The sequence below is a fragment of the Lates calcarifer genome, linkage group LG5 (genome assembly GCF_001640805.2).
Source record: "Lates calcarifer isolate ASB-BC8 linkage group LG5, TLL_Latcal_v3, whole genome shotgun sequence".
Classification (NCBI taxonomy): domain Eukaryota; kingdom Metazoa; phylum Chordata; class Actinopteri; family Centropomidae; genus Lates; species Lates calcarifer.
The window spans coordinates 24,510,680-24,533,738 of NC_066837.1; the positions used below are offsets into that span (position 1 = coordinate 24,510,680).

The 23,059-nt window shown below is 39.5% G+C and overlaps 1 protein-coding gene across 1 annotated transcript; it reads left to right on the plus strand.

Moving 5' to 3' along the window:
- The first annotated feature begins 1,377 nt into the window (after positions 1-1,377).
- On the plus strand, positions 1,378-22,649 carry chrna6 (cholinergic receptor, nicotinic, alpha 6). The gene is made up of 8 exons (XM_018664580.2): positions 1,378-1,610; positions 10,534-10,673; positions 11,681-11,725; positions 14,141-14,250; positions 15,498-15,705; positions 16,291-16,902; positions 17,980-18,252; positions 19,776-22,649. Exons 1-8 carry the CDS (start codon positions 1,553-1,555, stop codon positions 19,899-19,901), a joined length of 1,572 nt encoding a protein of 523 aa, XP_018520096.1. The 5' UTR covers positions 1,378-1,552; the 3' UTR covers positions 19,902-22,649.
- The last annotated feature ends 410 nt before the right edge of the window (positions 22,650-23,059 follow it).

The following is a 23,059-nucleotide window of genomic DNA, read 5'->3' on the forward strand; positions in this document are numbered from 1 at the left end:
TACATAGACAGTAACAGTATTGTTACTCTTAAAGAATTTGATCCAAAATGTATTTGTAGTCTTGTGGCCTTTCATAATACATCTACACAGTGCATAGTTTGGCTACAATGACTCTACATTTAATATTAGCGTTCTGCTGTCACTGCCACGTCACTGATTTTTTTGGTGACTCTATTTTGTACAGTATGCTTTGGTATTATGCATAATAGGCAAGAGTGGTACTAATGGGTGGAAGGGGGTGCCTTTAAGTGTCATTACCCAATGGCCTAATGTGGCACAATCTGCCTGGTAGTAGGAATAAGTAAAAAAATAAAACATATCACTCCCAATGAATCAGTATTATCGACTGAAGGTAGTACATGCATGTGTGTGTTTGTATGTGTGCCAGTGGGTTTCTCTCTCTCTCTCTCTCTCTCTCTCTCTCTCTCTCTCTCTCTCCCTGGACACTGCCCCCAGTTGTGTCTCGTTCCCTCTCTCGCCGCTCACTGAAAGGTTTTTGTCTCGGCTCGACTCGGTTCAGCTTAGCTCAGCTCGACTAAGAATTACCTCCTTAATTACTTTGTTTGATGACGTCAAACCAAGCGTGGAGAATCACGGGGCTAAAATTAAACTTAATCAGCGCGATCCGGAGGCTGGTAAACAGGCACCTGGGGAGCTCCGAACACGAGCGGAGCATTTCAGTGAGGCGGAAATGATGTTTCGGAGCAGACAAACTTTCCTCCTCAGCAGTACAGCGCAGTGCTGCGGTTTAGTGGCTGGGATAAGACACAACATGTGTCTATCTCTAATCTTAGATTTAGCCCCGCAAACACCCAGACACAATGCAAAAAAAAAGAAGATATATTTCAATTCTCAAGAATCCCGTGCGACAAAACCTGGGGTGGAATGAAAAAAAAAAGTCTCAAATATCCTTCTACACAAAGTAAATCACTCAAGTACGCAGATCGCTGATTTCAGAACCACGGACAGCGCCAGTGAGTTTCAGCGAGCGCTGTCCGTGGTTCCCAGTGTTTACCATCACTTCACATCACAGCTGAGCGGAGCTACTGTGGACTTCTTATATGATAAAGTATAAAATTATTATAATTATTCATATTAAAGCTATTTTACACGATATTTCGTTTCTACAAACCTAAAGAACTACACTAAGATTAGTGAAACACGTGCCTATAGTTAGTAAACACCAGTGTTAAACACTGATCCTGATGTTCGACTCATATTCGTATTAATTCATATCTTTTCTGCCCCTGTCACCCACAGCAGCTGATTATTATCCTTCAGAGCAACTGTCAGGGCGGTTTTTCCCTCCCCGTGTGTGAAGTCCGTATGGATGCGCCAGAGGGGAGCTCTGCGCTCATAGGGGAGGGGACGAGCCAAGTCAAGTTCGGATCAGATCAGGAAGGAGCGCACCGGCAGAGCGAGACATTCGGCACCAGGGAAGAGACGCACACTTTCATGCCATTTGACATTATTTCTCCCATCATCGATTAAACACAGAGATTTCCTTCAGAAAAAAAAGTGAAGAGGATCCCCAAAGGACGCAGGGGGAGACATGCAGCCGGCGGCGAGATGGACTCTGCTGATTCTCCTCGTGGTTTTGATAACGCAGGGTAAGTAGGATGTAACCCAGGTAGGGTTATTTATCCTGTAGATTTATATGAGAGATTTCTTTGGTTTAAAGGAGTAGGCGACAATGTGGTGTGAGATGTGCGCGTCAGTGTCTGGACAGGTGACACAAAGATTTATCGATGGTTCTAGTTCTAATCTAACGCTTTTCAGTAAGTTTGCCTTATTCTGCTATTCAGCTTCAGCTGTGACAAGTCAGCAACAAAGTAGCGGAGTTTCTGTCCAGTGCGTAAAAGCTAAAGAAGTTCGTCATCCTAGAAAGGTTATCGATAGTCAGTCTCTCATAACTTTCCTCAGTTTTATTATTTTGGGAATGACGGAACTGTTCAAACCGAACCATCCAGTTCAGCCGCATGAATCCACTGTTTTTAAAAAGATTTCCTCCTTCGATGTGAACGTGAGATAAATCTCACCCATGACTCGGTGTCGTGTTAACTAGGCCAATAAAATGAAATGCAGAACAATCCGGGAGATGGAGAATGAATTCTGATGAATGCAAATTTTGTTTTGAGGCGTGAGTCGTGATTTCACAGGAAACCAAAACAGATTAGAATTCGTTTATAGGATATGTTTCGCTGTTTTACTGCTGGTGGGGGAGTTTGTAGGTTATACAGGGCCTGTGCCAACATTGTTTTATTCAGACAGAGGCCAGATAGGAGGTTTTTAGTCAAAGGGGGGATTGGCCGTCTGCAGGCAATTGATAAAAAACCTTTCTCCAGCAATGTGCGTCTTTGGATAAGTATGACCCTATTTCGTTTTACCCCAGTTATGGCATGAATTAAAAGTTGTATTCAGTTATCATTAGAGTGTTTGATCATGTATTTCTTTGAGAAAAGCTAGAAGTATATTTTCAGAGCTTTGGAGTGAGGATCATTTGTGAAGTCAAGTGATTTTAAAGTAATTTTGATGGAACCTGGCCTCTTTCAACTGCAAGGGTTGCAAGTTGTGTTTAGGGTTAAGCTAGATCTGTGTTGCAGTCTGCATTAGGAGTGTACTGATGGTTGAAACGAAGGTTAGGGATTTTTTGAAAACAAGAAAGAGTAGCTTTGTCTGTAGACCTTCACAATTAGTTGACATTGATTGGATGAGGGAGGAAGGAAGGGAGGAAGGAGGGAAGGAAAGAAGGATTTGTTATTACTGAAATGCACCCAGCAACTTAATCACTGACCGCAGCTGAGGCAGAGCCAGCATCTGACCTGGAGCCACTCTGTGGAATAGATGCAGCGACAGTAATTATGCTGCGGCATTTCAAAGCATTAACGTAAACATTTGCTCCAAGGGTACGAATAGCAGCTATCTGATTTATGCAAGATGGCAGATAGGCTCTTCTATGGTTTATCAGCCTCAACACACATTCTTACTCTATGCATGGCCCTCTTGGCTGGGAGGTGTCTGTGTGCATGTTTGTGTTTTCTCCCTCTCCATTTTCAGCAACATATGTGGAGCCAGTTCTGTGTCTGAAATCATTTGTAAATGTTTGCATAAAGTTGTGAATATGAATCTCAGTACCAGGATGTGGCTTCAGATGCTAATGTTAGCCAGATAACAGGTAAGCTTGGTCAGCTGTGCCTGATATCTTCCCAAATTTACTCTGATGGTGAGGACTTTCTGTGTGATGATTGATGTGAGTGCATATATACAAACCATAGTTAAGTCTTGGTTAATTCTCAGTATACAAATACAGATTTTTTTTTACGTAATCACAAGTACACTTACAAATCTGAGCGCACACTGAGACTGAAACCACGACACGTCTGCTTTAAAAGTTAGGCTAGTTCAATTAGTTCAAGTTAAATAATACTCCTCAGACTGCAGAGCCCTGGGCCACATTAAAGTCAGCAAGTCAAGTGCACTTAAAATCTCCAGATTCTTTTACATATTCCCAAAATAAGCATCCCTGTCTCCAAAAACAAAACCAACAAAAACCATTAAAATACACACACACACAAAGAGTAAACAGCATGTACACATTTATACAGTATATGTTTTGCCTCTGGTGCTTTCAAAATGTGCAACCAGTAATGTGTAACTTCAGCCTGTAGGTATATTCATGATGCTGTCCCTTGTGTTCAAATAGAGGCTGCTCTCATAATGTATTTAAATGCATGACTGATGATCCGTTCAGTGAACTGTGGTGATGAGGTGTGTGTTTCTAGCTGTGTGGTAACAAGGCTTATATCACAGTAACATTTATAGAGCAGAACACAGAGCAGAGGAGGCGTGGCTAAGCACAAACTGAGTCACAGACAAATGTGTTGAGAACATGTCATGTTGCAGGGTTCGTTTCACAACGCTGTAATCATCCACCTGTTTTCATGAAGACTCAACCTGGTCATGAGATTTTACAGTTTCATCAAAGTAATAATAAATAAAAAGTAATATTTCAATCCATGTTTGATCATACACGCCAACACAGGTTTCACTTTTTCACTGGATGGTTCAAGGTGACATTTCCTACACCCCTGAGAGAAGTATATGGCCGACTTCAGGGTCTCATTTACACCTAATCTGGACAAAATCTAAATTTTTAAATGGGACAACCACTGTTGAGAGGATTGGACTATAAAAGACTGAATGATTCCACATGAACACATTCAAATTCATGTAACCCACTTTTTGGGGGAGTGTGCCTCGAGGGTAAGACATGCAATTTATTTGATCTGCTCATTTTGAAGGTGAAAAAAGTTCATTTTCCTTTCTGCATGAAAATGTGTGAATGCACAGATATGTGTGCAGTCTTACGTGAATGTCATGTGGCTTTTCATAGAGCTATATATTAGTGGCTATATCTGCTGAAAAAAGGCAGAAAGAAAAGAAAGTTGTTTGCAGGTTTTGACAGAATGTAGTTGTGGTGAGAAAGAGCGTTCTGTTGTCAAAGCGTCAAACACATCTCTTCCTATTCCATTTACTGGACACACACATACATACACACACATACACACACACACGCACACAAACACACACACACACACACACACACACACACACAGTCCTGGTTGCACTATCCTATCTTCTCTAGCTCTTTGCACCTGTCTCTCACTTTCCTGAGCCTCCACCGCACTTTTTCACTCACAAATCTCTCAGCTTCTGTTGCTGTCATCATCTTTGTACTTCATCTTACTCAGATTTATCTTCCCCTGTTCTCTCCCTCTCAACTCTCTTTACTTTTCCTCTCCCATTTAATCTCTGTCGGTTGAATTCAGCTCATTTCAGCTAAGCTTTACTGGTACAAAAGGAAAACAAACAGCACCAACCGAGCAGCTCACAGCAAAGCAATTGCTCCCTTTATGCAGCGTTTACCATATAGGCATTGTACATAATAAAGATGTAAAAGTAAAGACACTTTCACCCTGTCTCCCTCTCTCTCTCCTCCTCGGTCTCTCTCACACACACTCCCCTTTAAAAGCATTTGCATGCTCGGGGGAGAATGAAGGCTAAATGGCTCTTACAGTATCCTCTCAAACAGCCCATAAAATGGTCTCTTCTTCTCCATCACTCATTATCTGTCCTTCACTCCTCTCCTGCCTCCCCCCTTTCCCCCTCTTCCTTCTCCTCATACTCACTTTCTATCATTGTCCTGAATGTCAGTCATCTCTTGACTATGCTTTTTTTCTTTTCTTTTCTTTTTTTTTACAGTATGCAAACTGACCTCCAACCTTCATGTCTTAGGTGCATTAAATATCTCACGGGATCTATACTTGAAGGAACTTGCTTTCTAAATGAGTTTTGACAGATTCTGCACATTTAGTTCAATAATTGATACTGTACATTTTAGTACATTAAGTGTACATGCTGCTGACTTACTGTATCATGAATCCTTTTCCTTCCTCTCCTCTTCGTTCTTCTATCATAAACCGTAGCTGTTTTGTTGTTGTTGTTGTTGTTTTGTAATTTTGTTTTAAAACGTTCTATCAGAAAGATCATTTCAACTGGTAATGAGCTAGATTAAATCTACAGGGCTAGTTGCTCTGAAAAACTGATATTTAGCTTGTGTCATGGTCATCATGTTCACCATCATAGTTTACAGTGTTACCTTGCTAACATTTGCACACATTCATACAGACTGAGTCTGATGGAAATGTCGTTAGTTTTGCAGGTATTATGTCATAAACCAGTATTGGGCAAAAACAACAAAAAACTTGGACTTGATGATGGCGCTGGAAACAAGGCTTCAGCTTTAATGCAGAGATGCATTTCTGTCATCAGTACTTTCATTTAAGGCATAACTTGTAACCCCACAAGTTAATATAGGATTGGGGGGGGGGCATAGCCGAATGGTTAGGGCGTGCACCACATGGGCCCCTGTGCTCTGAATGGCCGGCCCCCAGCTCACTCCCACTGTAGATCCGTGCTACTTCTCCCCGTTTCCTGTCTCTCTCTACTGTTGCTATTAAATAAAGGTCAAAAGACCCCCCAAAAAATATTTAAAAAAAAAAGAAAATGAGGTGGTATTTGGTTTTGGAAGTAGCAGTCAATTTCTAAGCTGTGCAGTAAATAGTTAGCTGGACATGCTAACCCATTGCAGCTTACATTAGAACAATTATGTAGACTGTGTAATCCATTACTTACACTTTATGTTGCTCCTACTACAGCACCATATGCGTCACTTCAACATGTGGAGAAAATTCATTCAGCAAACTCTTAATTCACATCTGTTTCGCTGAATGTATTTGTTAGTGTTTAGCAAGATGCATTTGTGGTAGTGATTAATTTAAAAATTGTCATACACTTTTCTAAATCTTCAAGACGTACCAAGATCTATTCAAGACTTATTTCTCTGTGTATAGTTTCCTATGTATGAATCATTTTTTAACCCCTTTGCATTTTTGCCACGTGATTTCTTAATCCTAGCATGATGAAAACACCCAGTGAAAACTGGTGAGTGAGACTGGTAGAGTAATAATTTGAAACATGGTGAGAGAGTGAGCACATAAATGTGATAAATCCAGATTAAAGTGGGCAGAACCTGTGGCTCTTTTTCTGTCAAAATTGGTTCTTTTATGATTCTCAATGTGAAAAGCATTTGACCATGTCAAATGCATGTATGTGTGTGACTGTGTGTATGTGTGTGTGAGAGAGAGAGAGAGAGGGAGAGAGAGAGAGAGAGAAAGAGAGAGAGAAAGAGAGAGAGAGTGCAAGTGTGTAAATGCAGGATCCTGTTTTGATCAAAGGACTGGTTTAGTCAGTGGACGTGTAGCAGAGAGCAGCTCTGCCTTTGTAATTATATGAACAAATAGATGAAGCACCATGACAGTCAGTTTTAGTCCATCTAATTTCTCCACTTTAGCTTTCTCACTTCCTTCATTCCTCTCTCTCTTTTCTGTTCTTTTCTATTTCTTGTGCTTGTCCCTAACTGCTGTCAACATTGTATATAGAAATGTTTACATCTGGATCAGATGTGTTAAGTACCTTGCTTCTTTTAAACTGTATTTAGCATAGCATTAGAACATGCTAGGCAGCTACCAGATGGAGGGCTATGAAGTCTGAATTCACATAATCTTCTGAGTGACATCTTAAGAAGGCTTTGCTTTCAGTCTGTCTTTGATTCTTCCCCTCTCCTCTCTCCTCTCCCCTCCTTGTCTTGGTGTTTTTTTTTTCTTTCTAATTCTTCTTGTCGTTCTCTCCAGAGGGCTATCTCCAGGAGTTCAGCACCAGCTGGGTGTCTGGTGTCAGTGTTGTCTGCATGGAGAGGGTTATCTCTTGCCTTTGAGAGAGGGATCTTGATGTAATAGGGTCAGAAAAGGTTTCATTATTAGCAATTCAAGGCCTTCTCCAAAGTCCATTTTAATTAAGAGATTTTCCACTCATCTAACTCAGACTCAATTTGGCTGGTTTTAGTCAAATGAGGAGAGTATTTAAAAAGAAAAACAACAGAAGCACCTCAAGGTAAAATCTGCTGATGTGTTTGAGGTGACACATCCTGTGCAAACTTCCTCTTACCTCTTCTATCTTACTGCTTCCTCTCATTCTTTACATCTTTCTTGGTCTATTGCTTTAGTTGCTTCTTCCCTGCATCCTTTTTCCATTGCCTCTCCTTCCTTCCTCCCTCTTGCACCCACTTTTCCTTTCAACAACTTAAGAGCTGCCCAGCAGAGAAGAATGTGGTATTGATCTGGATATTTATAGAGGGCGAAGGGGAACAACCAGGTTTTCTCTTAGAGTTTGACAACTCTGAGTGAACTGGGGGGTCTTGAAGAGTGGGTGATCATCTTCACAAACTGCAGGATTGATCACTGTCGTGACTCAGTAGGCTTCAATGCAGCAAGCTCTGTGGGTAACTTTAAACTTGTCTTTTTGAAAAAATTCACTTTCAATACTTTCCAGGCTTACAACCAACAATAACTGATTTATATTTGTAAAAAGTGCCATTTCACTGTTATTTAGTATAATAACTGGATTCTGGGGTTAGCATACACTTCCTGAAGACAGGAAGAGCAGCTGGTGTTTCTGTTTACAGAGCAGCCAAACAAACTACGGCACACCAGACAGTAGTTGCTAAATAGTTGAAAGTCATCAGTTGTTAACATTGTCTTATTTTGTGGATACATTTTTGATGAATGGTCACTGTCAATGTTAACCTAGGTGACAAATATATTGCATCTCCTGTGGCTGGTTTACAATAAAAAAACACATTTTATTTAGCCCACTTAGTGCTTTTAATGCGAAGTAGGAGCAGTAACAAGTTTAGTTTAGTAGTTTTAATGTTTAGTTTACATTAGGACTAACTTAATACATTTCTGATATGAAATGAAGGTGCTACAGAGTTAATGGTAAATGTTGAGGCTAATGTCAGTGAGATAAAACAGTGACAGGAATTCCTGTGAATCTCTCCTTTTTAGGTAGCCACTAACAATGAAGCACTGTAATTACAGAATGTAAAAGCTTTAAATGGCTATAAGTGAAAAAAAATGTTAACCATAAATAGTGTCCAGATAGAGTTTAGTTTCAAATGTGTGTGTGTGTAAAAAATCGTAAGCATTATGACTTTTAATCACTCTGGATCAATTTAGCAGCTAAGGCATAGCGTTTTGTTGATAACTGCAACAACAAAGTACTTTGAATCAGTTTTAATTTTGATTCGCATGATAACACAAACCTATAGCATCATTACATTATTTGGGAGACAACAGTGTTTGAGGATATTCTTTGAAAGAGAAATCAGAATTGGGAATACAGAATGGGGGAAAACAATGCCTCCTGCGACTCATTTCCTCACCTGCATTGCAAAAAAGTTTCAGTTCATCATCACCTGTCCTCAGGCTACAGTCTGCAACTCCTCTGCAGTAGGTTAAAATAGCTTGTTGTGCATTGTCCAACAGGTAGACATGCTGATAATGTGCCTCTGGCCTTCTAGGTTCCTTCCTGGATAATCCGTAAATAAAATGAATACAGCACTCAAGCAGTGGTCTAGCCAAACACATACCTATATTTAGGTAGATTAAAATAAATCATGTTCTCACACAGGATGCAAATCCCACAGCTGCCAACACTTACCTATCTCATTAGTCAGGAGAAGAGAAGAGGACATGCTTGTCATTGTGATTTATCTCCATTCAGATATTACATTTTATTTGGACTTAAATGAGATTCTGTTCTAGGATGTCTTGGATAGGGTAATAATGCTACCTAAATAAGCAGACAGTATGTTGGACACCATGTTGGAGTGAAGCTCTCCCTACAGCTCAGAACCTCCATCATGCATTCAGACATAACCTTGAGGCATAACCAAGCTAAAATATAAAATGTATACACACGTTGTTGTAAAGTACATGCCACACAGATGAATGTAACCATGGCAATGATGCATGCTGCATGCTGACAATGTGATAGCTGGGATCAATTGGTGGGAGAAGAGAAGAAAAGAAAAATCAGTCTGTTGCTGTGGAAAGTGTTTCAGTGGTATTGAAATTTGTGATTTTCATGGTATTTAAAATTTGTCAGAAAGGTCCACATTGGGCAGGCAAGAGGGAAGTTATTTGGCTTTGATTTGGCAGTTTCAAAATACCTAAGAGCAAAAATTGGATTGTAATATTCAGGGTTAATGTTTGGTTTCTTAGATTGTGGTTCTGTAATTGTAAAAGCTTTAGGGAGCAGTGGTGGTAGATGTGAAAGAGAAAAGTGTTAGAAGGTCTATCCAGACGTCAGTAAATCCAGGTCTAGAAGGTAGGTGATGGGTTTGGAAGCAGGAACTAATGACAAAGGTCTCATGGGTGACTGAACTGAATTGAAATAAAATGAAGTGGTGAGCCTGAAAGATGTCATGTCACTCCACTCAGAGTGAAAGGTCAGTGTGAGGCATCTGTGTCCTGGACGAAGCGGTGAGAGCAGTGACAGAAAAAAATATGTAACTAAAGTAATGAAACAGGCTATTTAGATTATACCCATCACATTCAGAATGGACATGGCAGCTCTGGGCCTCCATACGAAACATTCTTCAGTGCTCTAACATTATTTTAAACCAGCCCCATCATACAGAAAAACACCCTAAAAGTTATCTCATCTCACACACTTGTTCAAAGTAGGCTCTGATGATCCAAGCAGAGAAGCTATGATCTAAAGAGACTTCTTTATAGGCGATTCATCAAATATCATAAAACATTGATTCCACGAACTCAAAGGACTCTTACTGATGTGATGCTGCACCAAAATCTGAAGAGGCTGTTGTCTGTTTTCTCAGTTTCTCGTTAATGTTATTTGTAGCATGACTTGAGTTGATTAGAATTGGTCTGGAGGACTGTGGATGACTAACATGTTTAGACTATTGCTGAATTTGCTACATTTGTCAAGCATATGATCTTTTTTATTCTAAAACAACTTATTCTTTCTTCCTATGTTTTAATTCAAATTCACTGATCCAGTCACTGGTCCTCTTTCTGTCCCCTCTCTTCTTTGTCTCTTTCCCCTCAGACTGCTTCTCCTCCAAGGCAGAGGACCGGCTGTTCAGGAAGCTGTTCAGAAGATATAACCAGTTCATCAGACCAGTGGAGAATGTGTCTGACCCTGTCACTGTGGAGTTTGAGGTTTCCATCTCACAGCTGGTCAAAGTTGTAAGCTACAAACACACACACACACACACACACACACACACACACACAGGGAACTGAATTGAAGTCACAATTCAATGTAATGTCAGAGGCGTTTAAAGCACCTTTGCACATTCTTTTCATACTGCTCTATATGTCTTGCTTTATAAGTGTATTTGAACAAAAGGTACATGTGTGCAAAATGTTTCCCTAAAAGCATCCTCTCAACATTGTGTGAGAGTCTGTGTGAACTGTGAGACGTCTTCCCACGAGCATCTTGATCTTATTTCCTACCTTTGAAACAGAAAAGCTAAAAGATAAGCTGCGGAACGAGACAAGTGAAAGCGGACTGTGAATACAGTCTTTATTTAGTCTGTGCAGTTTCACAGATTCCAAAAGAGGCACACGGTCTTGTTAGACACTGCTGTTTTTGCTTTGGCAACATTAAGTTGGGGTTTGGGGGACGGGTTGCGGGGGTATGCTGCACATCCCCAGTGAAAAGAGGTTTTCAGCTCAGAATGGAAATCCTCAGATTAAGAGAAAATTGCCTACAGGAGCCTTTTTCAGACTGGACTGATACGTAGCTATATCTGCTTGCTCGGCAGGGTCAGATTAATCTAAAGGTGACTGTGTGGATGTGCTCATGTGGGCGTGGGGTGTGCTCACTTAATATGTTGCTATGTGTGTGTCTGTGCATGTACTGTATATCCTGCTTGTATATAGTATATGTGGCTGCTGCATCTCTGCATGTGCTTTATGTGGAATTCTGACAATCATAGGACTGCACATCAAAACTGAATAAGGGTCATGAAGAAAGGTAGAGAGGAAATGACATCTGTAACCTCTCCATCTATTATTAAGTTTAGACGAGGAGTTCCATTTCTTTAATATATATATATATATATATATATATTTCTCTCTCTCTCTCTTCTTTTAACACTCTGCTGCTTAACCAACAATACACTCTCTATTACACACACAGAAACACACATGGTTCTGCTGGCTAACAAGCTCCCTTTGTGTCTCTGCAGGACGAGGTGAATCAGATCATGGAAACAAACTTATGGCTCAGACATGTAAGTACAGACACACACACACACACACACACACACACACCATTCATTAACAACTACATTGACCTAATCTCAATCCCATCTCCCATCTTCCCGTCTGCTGAGACAGATGTAAGTGAAGCCTGAGGAGGGGTCATGTTTGTTAGCACTTATCTTTACATTCTAAGCAGTCATGGATATGGGACACCACCCTCTATTTCTTCCCCTCCCTGTTTGTGTTTCTCTGTGTGTGTGCAGTGTGTGTGAATGTCATACATCACTGAAATGTTAAACATAGTAAGCATGAAGGAGAGAGGACATGTGAACAAGAAAACAAGGATATGTCAGATAGACAGTTGAATGTGATCAGCTGGTGATCGATGTTAGCATTACGGGAAGTCACGCTCTGCCTCTCAGCAGATCTATATTGAACTCCTGACCCACAAAACCAGCTATCCTCCAAAATCATCAGATTTGTCTTTGTCCTCCAAACTGCTTCCTCTCTGATACCTTGTGGTTATATATATTCCTTATTATGAACATCAGTGACTAATTACACTACATGGCAAAAGCACAGCTGGCTGCTGATGTGATTCACTGGTGGATAAGATCATTCTTGCCAATTAAAATGCATTGACATTGGCCTGTCTGTATAGGCTGATCTCATTTGTTGTTTGTTATGGCTTAGCTGTTTATTTATAACTAGGCATCACTAATGAGAAGCTGTGTCAACACCACAGTCACTCAGACTTTGAATCACAGCCAGTGGGTTTACAGTGGAAGCCATTTTAGAAAGACCCCCTTGATGAATTTAGTGCATCTGTTCTGCAGTAACACTGCAGGGGATTCCTTCTGTAACAGTGCACAGTGTTTCTAAATTTGTTCACTTTATACTCCTTAAACTCGTGCTCTGCTGCCTACTTTTATGTAACAGATTAGAAATCTTAATTTTAACTGGTACAAATATTGTACAACAGATATTCATTGATTTTTTGAGTACTTTTATATTTAGCTTTTCCCAATATCAAATCAAAATTATTCATATCTCTAAATTAAATTAATAGGTGAACAGTGAAATAAATGAGTAAGCACTGAAAAATTCTGTACACTGTATATGATTTTTTATTTATTTCATGTCATATTTATTTTAGTGACATTTACATGTGAATCAACCTCTAATTTAATTTATGGGTACAAATACTATTTATTGTCTATTTATAAGTGGACAAGGTCAAATATAGGATTAAAGATACTGTACTGGAATAGGAATAGAGAATAGAAGGAGTGAATTCACCAGTGTATTTCAAATATGACAGGTTTTGCATTCTGGTTATTCCCCAGTCTAGCTACTAAATGAAAAGTTATTATGCTCACTAAATGAATTAATCTATTGACTATGCTATTTAATTATGGTGGAAGAAAAATATAAGGCTCTTCCCTGTACCCCCCAAAAGTCAGACTACTCTCCTCTCAGACAACAAATAAATATGTTTGTAATAAAAATTACATAAGCCTTTTTGTCCCCAAAGCTTTTTGAACAGTCTTTATCTGAGTCAGTAACAAAGAACTGTTTAAGATGTTCATTCATTTGTGAGAATATTTGATGGTTGATTGTTGATGGTGACTACCTGGCTAGTGTTTAGCACTGTCATTATTAATGCAGTAAAACACACCAGCAGGTTTTCAGTGACTGCATGCTTTTCTCATTGCTGAAATGTCATAGTCATAAAAAGTAAATGAAGAATCTGTTGTTTTTTTTATTTGGGTGGGGGGTATACACTTTAACCCATCTCCAGCCAATCATAATGTAAACTACTGGGATAGATTAATGGAAAAGCCAGTGTAGCATGAAATGGTTAATTAAACAGCTCCCAGGTCATAACTGGGTATTAATCTGCCTTGCTACATCTTGAATGACATGCAAATAGCTAGGACTAATGGATCTACGGCTCATGAAATGTTACCCGCAGGTATTCTGACAGAATAGCGAGTGAACGCACTCATCCTTTATCTCTTTCATTGAGCTATTCCCTGATATTCTCCCCTTCACTCTGAGCTGCTTATACAGATATGACTATTGTGAAAGTGTTATTATTTGCTTACAAAACTGCTATGTTGTGACCTATTCCCAGAGGGAATTGCATAAAAAATACCTTTGCTTGACTTTTAGTGTAAAAACAATGATAGTGCTCTAATGCTCAGTGAAACTTGTGTTTCTGTCTGTAAACATTTAATTTTTTGCCATAAAATCCTTATTTGGTTTTACTGTAAAACATTAAAAGGAAATTCTGCCTGCAGTATAAATACATCTTTCAAAATATTCCCATGAAGGAGGATGTCTCTACTGACTGATACAGTGTGCGATGTACAATGCAAAATGCAAAACAGATGGTTGACTCCCCAGTATGTTCAAAATGCTTTTCTCTTCCTCTCTGTCAGATTTGGAATGACTACAAGCTGAGATGGAAGCCGGCTGAGTTTGATGGGATTGAGTTCATTAGAGTTCCATCGAACAAGATTTGGAGACCTGACATTGTGCTCTACAACAAGTAAGGCTGTCAACATGATCACAGTAATTATTATCATTAGGTAAACACCATTATTGCATTATCATTAGTAGACAGTAGAAGAACAACAGCATCAGCTGCATGTTCAAACACTTAAAAGGAGCTATGTTTATGTTTTCCTGACAAGTGGTGGTTGTGCCAAATGAATACTGACTGTCAGGAACACAGGCCAAAATGAAATAATGGTGCTATCAAATCCCATCCAGTCTGGGTTGGATGGTTGGGCAAACAAAGTGTCTGACACCAGAAGATGTGTTTTGTATCTTGTATCCTTCCAACTGTCAACAATGGTTTCTTTTAACCCAGACCAACATCTCCCTCAAACCTTAAAGTTGCACTATAATATTTTTAAATTAGCAATAAGTCAAATGACTACTACATGTAATGCAAACAGTATTGCTTGTAGTGATAAAGTTATCACCTGACTCTGCAGTTTCTCTTAGCTCTATGGAGCACTTTAGCTTCCTTCATTGTTTTGCGTTTACAGCCTGCAACTAAATTCGTTTGGTTCACTCTCACAGCTCTCATCAACTTTGTTTTCAGCAGCTGCTTTAAGCAAAATGAAAAATATTAAATTACTTCAATAATTAATCAATTACTCACTGGACACTACCTGCCCAGCACGAAAAACAGTAGCAACTAGCATGAACATAGAAGCATCAGATCTAAGACAACCTATTGTCATTCCTGTATAGGAACTTGTTATATTATCAACATCAACAAAATATTATATTAATGTCCAAATTTTTTAAGCTAAAATGTCTTTTATAACTCCAGCTGCAACAAACACTGTGTTACAGACTATACTGTAATAACATTTAAATATGCTAACAGGATTGTCTGTTGTTCAGGGTCAGTTTTTGCTGTGCTCTAATTCTCTCAATTTCAATTTACGTAATTGCGGACTCATTTCTCTTTCTACTTAGAATAGTGATTCAGATGTTAATCAAAGGCACTTTTGTATTTCATGATAATATGTAATGCAGTTTCTTTGTCCTCAGTTTTTAAATCCTAACACTATCTTTCTTACCTTCATAACCTCACCTTTTTATCTTCTCCCCTCTCTTGTGTTCCTCGCTTCCATTATCTCCTCGCCTCTCCTCTCATTGTTTGATGTCTCTGCCTTTCTATAACCTTTGCATCCTATTCAACATCCACATATGGTATCATACCTTCTCTGCCATGGGAATACTTCTGCTTGAATACACATACACACACATCATATACAGTGCTGTAGGTGATTTCCTTGTGGAGGATAAGACCAAGGCTCTGCTCAAGTTTGATGGTACCATCACCTGGGTTCCTCCAGCCATTTTCAAATCCTCCTGCCCCATGGACATCACCTACTTCCCCTTTGACTATCAAAACTGCTCCATGAAGTTTGGCTCCTGGACTTATGACAAAGCCAAGATTGACCTGGTACTAATTGGGTCCAAGGTCAGTGTTTGTGACTATGTCCAATGATGGTGTAACTATCAGCAATTTATCTATTTGATGTTTTTCTTCTGGTCTGCCTGCATGTATTTAGGGCTTGTTATTTTTGGTTTTTATTAAAGGGGAACTGATTTTACGAAGAGCGATCAAAAATAGATGCATTGTCATGATGGCACCCAATTGCTGTCGTGCCACAGTATACACTGTGCCAAATGTCCTCCCTGCGAATGTCAAAGAAAATGATGAGCATGCTTTTGATGGAACAGACTCTTTTTGATCGTGTCTCGTACGCATACAGTACAGGTCAGTTTATTAATAATGGAAAGTCTGTGAGAACAGTTGTATAATGTTTTCTGTAGCCCTGGTGGAAAGTTTCAGAAGTCTGAGAAAATGACCCTTTGATTTTAATTGAACTTTTTAAAATCTGTCGGTTGCAAGTGTTTCATATTTATCAGAGAAAAAAAAATTAAAAACCAAAACCACAAACCTTATATGTGTCATACTGACGGACGGTAAGTTGATCCTAAATGTTGTTCTAGTGTTATATCATTACATGAGTTGATTTTAAGATCCTTATCCATCCCCTAGGTGAACCTGAAAGACTTCTGGGAGAGCGGCGAGTGGGAAATCATTGATGCTCCAGGCTACAAGCATGATATCAAGTACAACTGCTGTGAGGAGATCTACCCAGACATCACCTACTCCTTTTACATCCGGCGCCTACCACTCTTCTATACCATCAACCTTATCATCCCCTGCCTCCTCATCTCTTTCCTCACAGTGCTGGTTTTCTATCTCCCGTCTGACTGTGGAGAGAAGGTCACGCTCTGTATCTCCGTCCTGCTCTCCCTCACTGTGTTCTTGCTCGTTATCACAGAGACCATCCCCTCCACGTCGCTGGTCATCCCGCTCATTGGAGAGTACCTGCTCTTCACAATGATCTTCGTCACACTCAGCATTGTCATCACTGTGTTTGTATTGAATGTACACTACCGCACACCAATGACCCACACTATGCCGGGTTGGGTGCGCTCAGTGTTTCTCAAAGTGCTGCCAAGGATTATGCTGATGCGGAGACCGATTGATGAAGACAGCAAGGCTGGGGGGTTGGACAGCAGTGGGGAGGCAGGAGGAGCTGGAGGGGGAGGAGGAGGCGGAGGAGGGAAAGGAGGGAAGAAAAGGAAGAATAGCTTGATGCAGGTAAATAAAATACCTATACTCTTGTTGTCCTCTTGAGCAAGACTCTGACCTATGTGTCACCTCCAGACCTGTTCAGTAAACCGCAGAAATTTACCTTGAAGTGTTTATACTAGGCTATATCACATTGAGGTCAACTAGAAATCTAGAAAGTGAAAAACTTCCCACATCAAGGACAGTTTCTTTGTGCAAGGGAATATTTTCCAAAGTCTGTGAGAGGACAAAACCCTCAAAACCCAGAATCCTACAGTATCCCTAAGGCCTTCTCCATAAGATTGTGTATATTTTACAGCTCAACATGCAACAAAATTTGAAGAATTAAGCAATGAACCTGGCAAAAGAATGTGAACACAAAAAAAGGCAGTAGTAATTTCCCTCAGAGGACAGATTTTTTTCATCCTTTTCATCATGGGTTGCTTTCAGGTTACATCAAGAACAGCTGTCATCTTATTAATTGCACACTAAAAGGTTACAACAAACACTCTCAGATTTGAAAATCATGGCCGTCTTTGATCTTGCTAGATCTCAGGCAGTTATAACATGAAAAAGCAGCAGGGGAAAGGAGCCATTTCCTTTAGTAATACTTAAAACCTTAGATTGCCTTCACCAGCAAGTTGAGTGTGTTGCTTGTTGGATCATAAAACAACAATCCCTGTACTTCTGTACTTTTCACTACTGTAAGGTCTTGGGATCTCATTACTTGCTTCCTGCAACTACAGTCAGGGTAATCCACTAAAAAACTTTTCTCTACCAGTACAGAATTTAACTATGGTTCTTCCACTCATAGATTAGGATTCAATAAGTTCTATGTGGTCAGCACTGAGAGCTCTAACCAAGCACTTTTAAAAAATAATTTAATTCTTAAAAGTTTTACTACCTAAAACACTGGAAAGAAACAGGTCTCCCCATGATATCACTTTGTAAAAGTTGTATGGCTAAGATTTCACTAATGTATCTCCGAGATCCCACATCTGTGAAACAAACCATGGCTGGAAAAAAAAAAAAAAAAAAAAACAGTGTCTGTGCTTTGAGGTGAAGCAGAGTGTGAAACATAATGTGAACTCTGGTTGTGATCCCCAGCAGGTCGGAGGAGGCTCCCTCAACTGTCTGGAGTTTGGGGACAGTAAGGTCTCCTCCATTGAGGGCTGCACTGGGAAGAAATGCCCTTGCCCCTGCCAGCATGGGAAGGAGACTCCAGAGACACCAGACACAGGGAAGATGTCATGTCAGTTGAGTCCACAGAGCATCAATACAGTGGTGGCCTTTTCTGTGGTTTCACCTGAGATTAAACAGGCCATTGAGAGTGTCAAATACATCGCTGAGAACATGAGGAGCCGCAACAAGGCCAAAGAGGTGAGTCATTCTTATTTTCACTTTAACTGATCCCTGATCAATGTCAGTGAATAAGAAAAACTGATTCACACATCCTCATAAATAAATAAATAAATAACCCATGCGCAAAGATACACCCTCAAAGTTTACAGTTTCATACATTATATGCGTTCATATCAGCAAAGTAAAAGTCTAAAATTCAAGAAAGAGCAGAAGGGAAAACCACCTCTGTTTCTGCTATTTCTACCAAATAATCACAGTCAATTTCAACATAATTAGGATACAAATAGTTTGCTCCCAGAGAAGCGATGGTGCATAGCACTGAACATGCTTTAAGTTGTTTGTTTTCCACCTCTTGCCCCTAACTAGTTTGAATACACTTACTGTAAATCAGTCTGGTCAAAAGCATCATGTAATGTTGCCTCTAATTCTTTCTGATGGCTCCAGTTTTAACCAACCAGGTTCCTGCTACTGTTAAAAAACAAACATGGTTTATTACAACTTTTTTCAAAGCTTCCAAATCATGATCCTTCCCTAAACCTAACTAAAACTTTACTATGATAATGTCACATCATGAAAGGGTTGCTTAGTTATTTTTGTGGCAGGTTTGCAAATTCATGTTGTGTCAGAGGGTTGGTACAAATGTCCTATATGGTCTATATGGTTTAGGTTGGTGGACCCAGAGACAATACCATAAGGCAGCTAAATGGAATTCAGTCCTCATTAGTTTTATTATTTACACATGTGCTTTACCTACAGTGACATGCCAGTATGTGCTCTGTTAAAATGGTGTTACCATTTTAGGAAACTCAATAGCTGGCAAAACTTCATAATCAAGCCTCATAGGGAATATGATTTTCTAGTGTTTCTAAACTTTGCAGAAATCTAGTTGCTCAGAGAAAGCAAACACATGAAAAGTGTGTTTGATGCATAATGTATTCATGCAAAAACACTCTGAGCAGCACTGGGCTGGGAGAGCTCTGCTTTGATTATAGGCAGCATTGTTGCAGATCCAAACCTGTTCCATAAGTTGACAATAGTGTAAGTTAGAACCAACTGATCTTAGATTTGAGAGAGAGTTCTCCCTCCTCTCTCTGCCAGTTATAAATACAGTGGGTGAAATCTCCCAAAAGGGAGAAGCAGCCTTTGATATGCAAAACTCGTGGCTCTATCAGCTTTGTCAAAATGCCTGTCACTTATTTTGACTCTGTGTTTTGAATGTGATTATCATAGTAATTTCCTCCTGTGTAAATTATGTATCAGTTTTCTGTTGGCTTGCAAGAAATGTTCAATTCTTTTCTCTCTTCCTCTTTTTTGTGTCTTTCCTTCTTCCCATCCTCACTGTGTAATCCTCACCTCATCCCATTGACTCCCACAACCTCCCACCCTCTGAGATTCTAAATCACCAGTTTTTCTCTCGCTGTGCACCTTTCCTCGCCTGCTTCCAAGAAAATCCCTCTTCACTTTTCATCTTTCATTTGTCACCACTGACACTTTCCTCTGTCTTCTCACACATTTTGTTTTGTCCCCTCCCTAACTCACAGGTGGAGGATGACTGGAAGTACGTTGCCATGGTGATTGATAGAATCTTCCTTTGGGTGTTTGTGACCGTGTGCGTCCTGGGAACCATGGGCCTCTTCCTCCAGCCGCTTTTTGGCTTCGTCTCATAACCGCTGACCAACCAGGGTTTTCTTCTACCCTGTGCCAACCAATCCTGAACAAGTGACTAACTCTCAGTTCTCAGATGACGAATCAGAAAACAGAGTTTTGAGTCCTAAAGTCCTAATTGGTGTGCTGGTTTTGCTTCTTGCCTTTTGTAGAAAGCAGTATCTACAAAAGCAGTGAAGTTGAGGAAAAAGGTTTTTCAGAGGTTTGAAGGCTGGTCAGTAAACTGTGTAACAGACACAAAGGTTGTAAGCCTTAATTTTATGCCTTTTCAGGCTGCTTATTTTACCAGAGGGGAAAAAAATGCCATAGAAACTAAAAATGCAGACACTGCACTCTGCCCTTGGATAATTTTCACAGAAAGCAAGGGGATAATGCTATATCTACACAGAAAATATGTTCTTTCAGCTTTGGTCAATTGGGACTAGAAAATTTACTTTATTTTGTATAGTAAGATAGTTCACAAGCATTACAGACATATCACAGTGTAAATGTCTGTCCATTTACACTTAAATCAATAAAATAAGTGAAGCTATAATTTAACAATTTAAATATTTGATTTAAATGTAGCTTAACCACACTTAATTGCATAGATTCCATCAGAGTCAAAGGGTGAAGTGGTGGTTACAGCTACTCTGCTAAAATAGTAGAATTAGCAGGAGTTGAGTTGGGCTTATTCACTCCTTCCTGACTGGATTAATCTGCTGCCTCATTTAGTTATATGCAATAATTCAGGGAATTACTGAAATGACATTTCATCAAAACAGACAGTTGTCAGGTAACAGCGACCAAAATCAAACAATAAATGAAGTTTTAGTTTTAGCTCAAGGTAGTCATTGCTAACAGCTGGCTTTCAATTGATGTAGTTCTCTCACTTTTCCCGTGTAGTTGGCTATATCTCTGTGGCAGAGAGTGCAGTAAATGCTACATCATAGCTTATAGTCCAGAGATTACACAGAACAGAGTGCAGTTACTGTAACTTGGCCAGCAATGGAGAGCTGAAGTGTTAATGTCATGTCTGGACTAAACTCTGTTCCAATAGCTTCAGTAAGTCTCTCTGAAGCTGTGTTTCTGGGCTTTTCTCTCCATATTCTAAGCTAAATTGCCATCCACTACGATACCTGCTTTCAACCAAGTTAAACAACAATAACTTTGTCGACACAGAAAAAAACTCTTATACCCTTATAAGAGGCAACTACAATGGTACTTGTAATGTCAAAACCTGGTTTCATCCCTATCCATATTCACCAATGTTCTTCTCTAAAGATATTTTTTCAGTGTTCTAATTGTCATTTCTGGAGTCAAATAACTTGTTGTGTTCAGTCCTCTCTGTCCCATTGTTCCAGTCACCTCTAGCTAACCACAATCTCTACTAATGGGCTTGTCTCCTCTGTCCAGCCATAATATTTATTGTGTAAACAATTAAACACGAGAAAGCCAGTATAATACTAATATCCACATCTACTGTTAAGAAAAGCTCTCTTCCAAAATTGGATCTGTCAACCTATCAAACTTTACCAGGTAGTTTAAAATATATGTGTTTAAATTTCATTGTTTGTAGTATAGTTACAAAGGTCAGTGGGATTTTTGGGAGTTTTTCAACTTCAGGAACAGAAACCAGAATTTTCATTTTCACTTCGGCTCTCTATACAAAGCAATTACTGTGGTTTGGTTTCCATAGCTCCTGCTAATTTTACACGCTGTCTCTGCGGAATTTATTTCTATGGCATAGTCATTTCCATATGATAAAACAGATGTCAGGAAAGTACATTCAGGTCTCAACTTAATTTTGACCAAATACTGCATTTCAGCCTTGCAGTGCTGATTCCTGCATGGTTTGAAAAGGGTATATTAGAACTTGGCTTGGATCACAACTTGGCACATCCATTAGTCCTTCAGGACTGGAACTTGAACATCCAACAGATGTTAGTGAACTGGGAACTATCCACATCCAGTAGACATGATACGAACTCTCTACCGCACAGCACTCAACCCTACAGCAGCTAGTTTAGTCTCCCCCCATTGAGCTGACTGATGACTGTCATACCCATTCCCCAGTCTGATTTATCAAGCTGCTCACTGTCAGAGCCAATCGCACTCTCTGCTTCTGTGTGACATTTCCAATTAGAGTTCAGATTTCTGGCTCTCTTGGCAACGCTTTTAACAAATAAGGGCAGGCTGTTCTTCTTTTTGTAATTAGAAACCATGTGTTTATAAATGTTCTCTCTGATTAATGTTCCACAAGGTAATTGGTTGGCCTGGTAAATACTGAATTAAATGGTACTTGATTAGTTGCTGAAATCGCATTACATTTATTAATTCATGAGAGGATTCTATCATCCAATTCCATGGCTATTAATTTAATCTTTTTTCCTGTCACTTTTGATTAAGTTTACTATTAACAGCAAACATGCACTGCAAGAAACATGCATGACATACATTTTAATTGCTTTGACCACAAATACATTGTCCTCAGATTATAGCACTACAGGAGACTGCTTCATTTATTTAATTTCATTTATCTCCTCCCTTTTTGGTTATATCTGTCTGTTATGTTGTGATGCATCCAAAATGCAAAACTCATGCTGAAGGGAGCAAACATGTTTGTACAGATGATCTTTGACGAACTGAAAATAAATGCAATATTTCTTCAAATAAAGTGAATAGTATTTGCTGGTAGATATATGCATGCACACACACACACACACACACACACACTGACACAGAGGGATTGCTTTGATATTTTTGTTGTCATTTTTCACCAAGAAAAAAAAAGTCACCAGAGGTGTAATTAAGCCTCCAGTTACAACATCTAATTATAATCCTGACATTTTAGTGCTATTCAGACATAATTTTAGTGTTAAGATAAAATGCATCATTATGCATGACACTGCCACATAATCACATTTATCTATCAGAGGGCCCATCATCCGGCTGTAGTGTACATGTGTAAAGATAAATTGCAGTGGCAGAGGCAATTGTTACTGGTTGTAATGTGTTAGTAGTGGAACACATTTATTTACAATTGCACTAAAATGGACTTGTACTTATATAGCGCTTTTCTAGTCGTATCGACCACTCAAAGCACTTTACACTACGCGTCACATTCCCACACACATTAATACAGTGCTTGCTCTATGCAGAAAACGCTCTAACACATTCA

Excerpts from the sequence above, each read along its gene's own strand:
- chrna6 (XM_018664580.2), top strand. The coding sequence starts at position 1,553 with ATGCAGCCGGCGGCGAGATGGACTCTGCTGATTCTCCTCGTGGTTTTG. Across the intron at positions 14,251-15,497 it reads GACATTGTGCTCTACAACAA|TGCTGTAGGTGATTTCCTTG; the intron begins GTAAGGCTGTCA and ends CATCATATACAG. Across the intron at positions 18,253-19,775 it reads GCCGCAACAAGGCCAAAGAG|GTGGAGGATGACTGGAAGTA; the intron begins GTGAGTCATTCT and ends CCTAACTCACAG.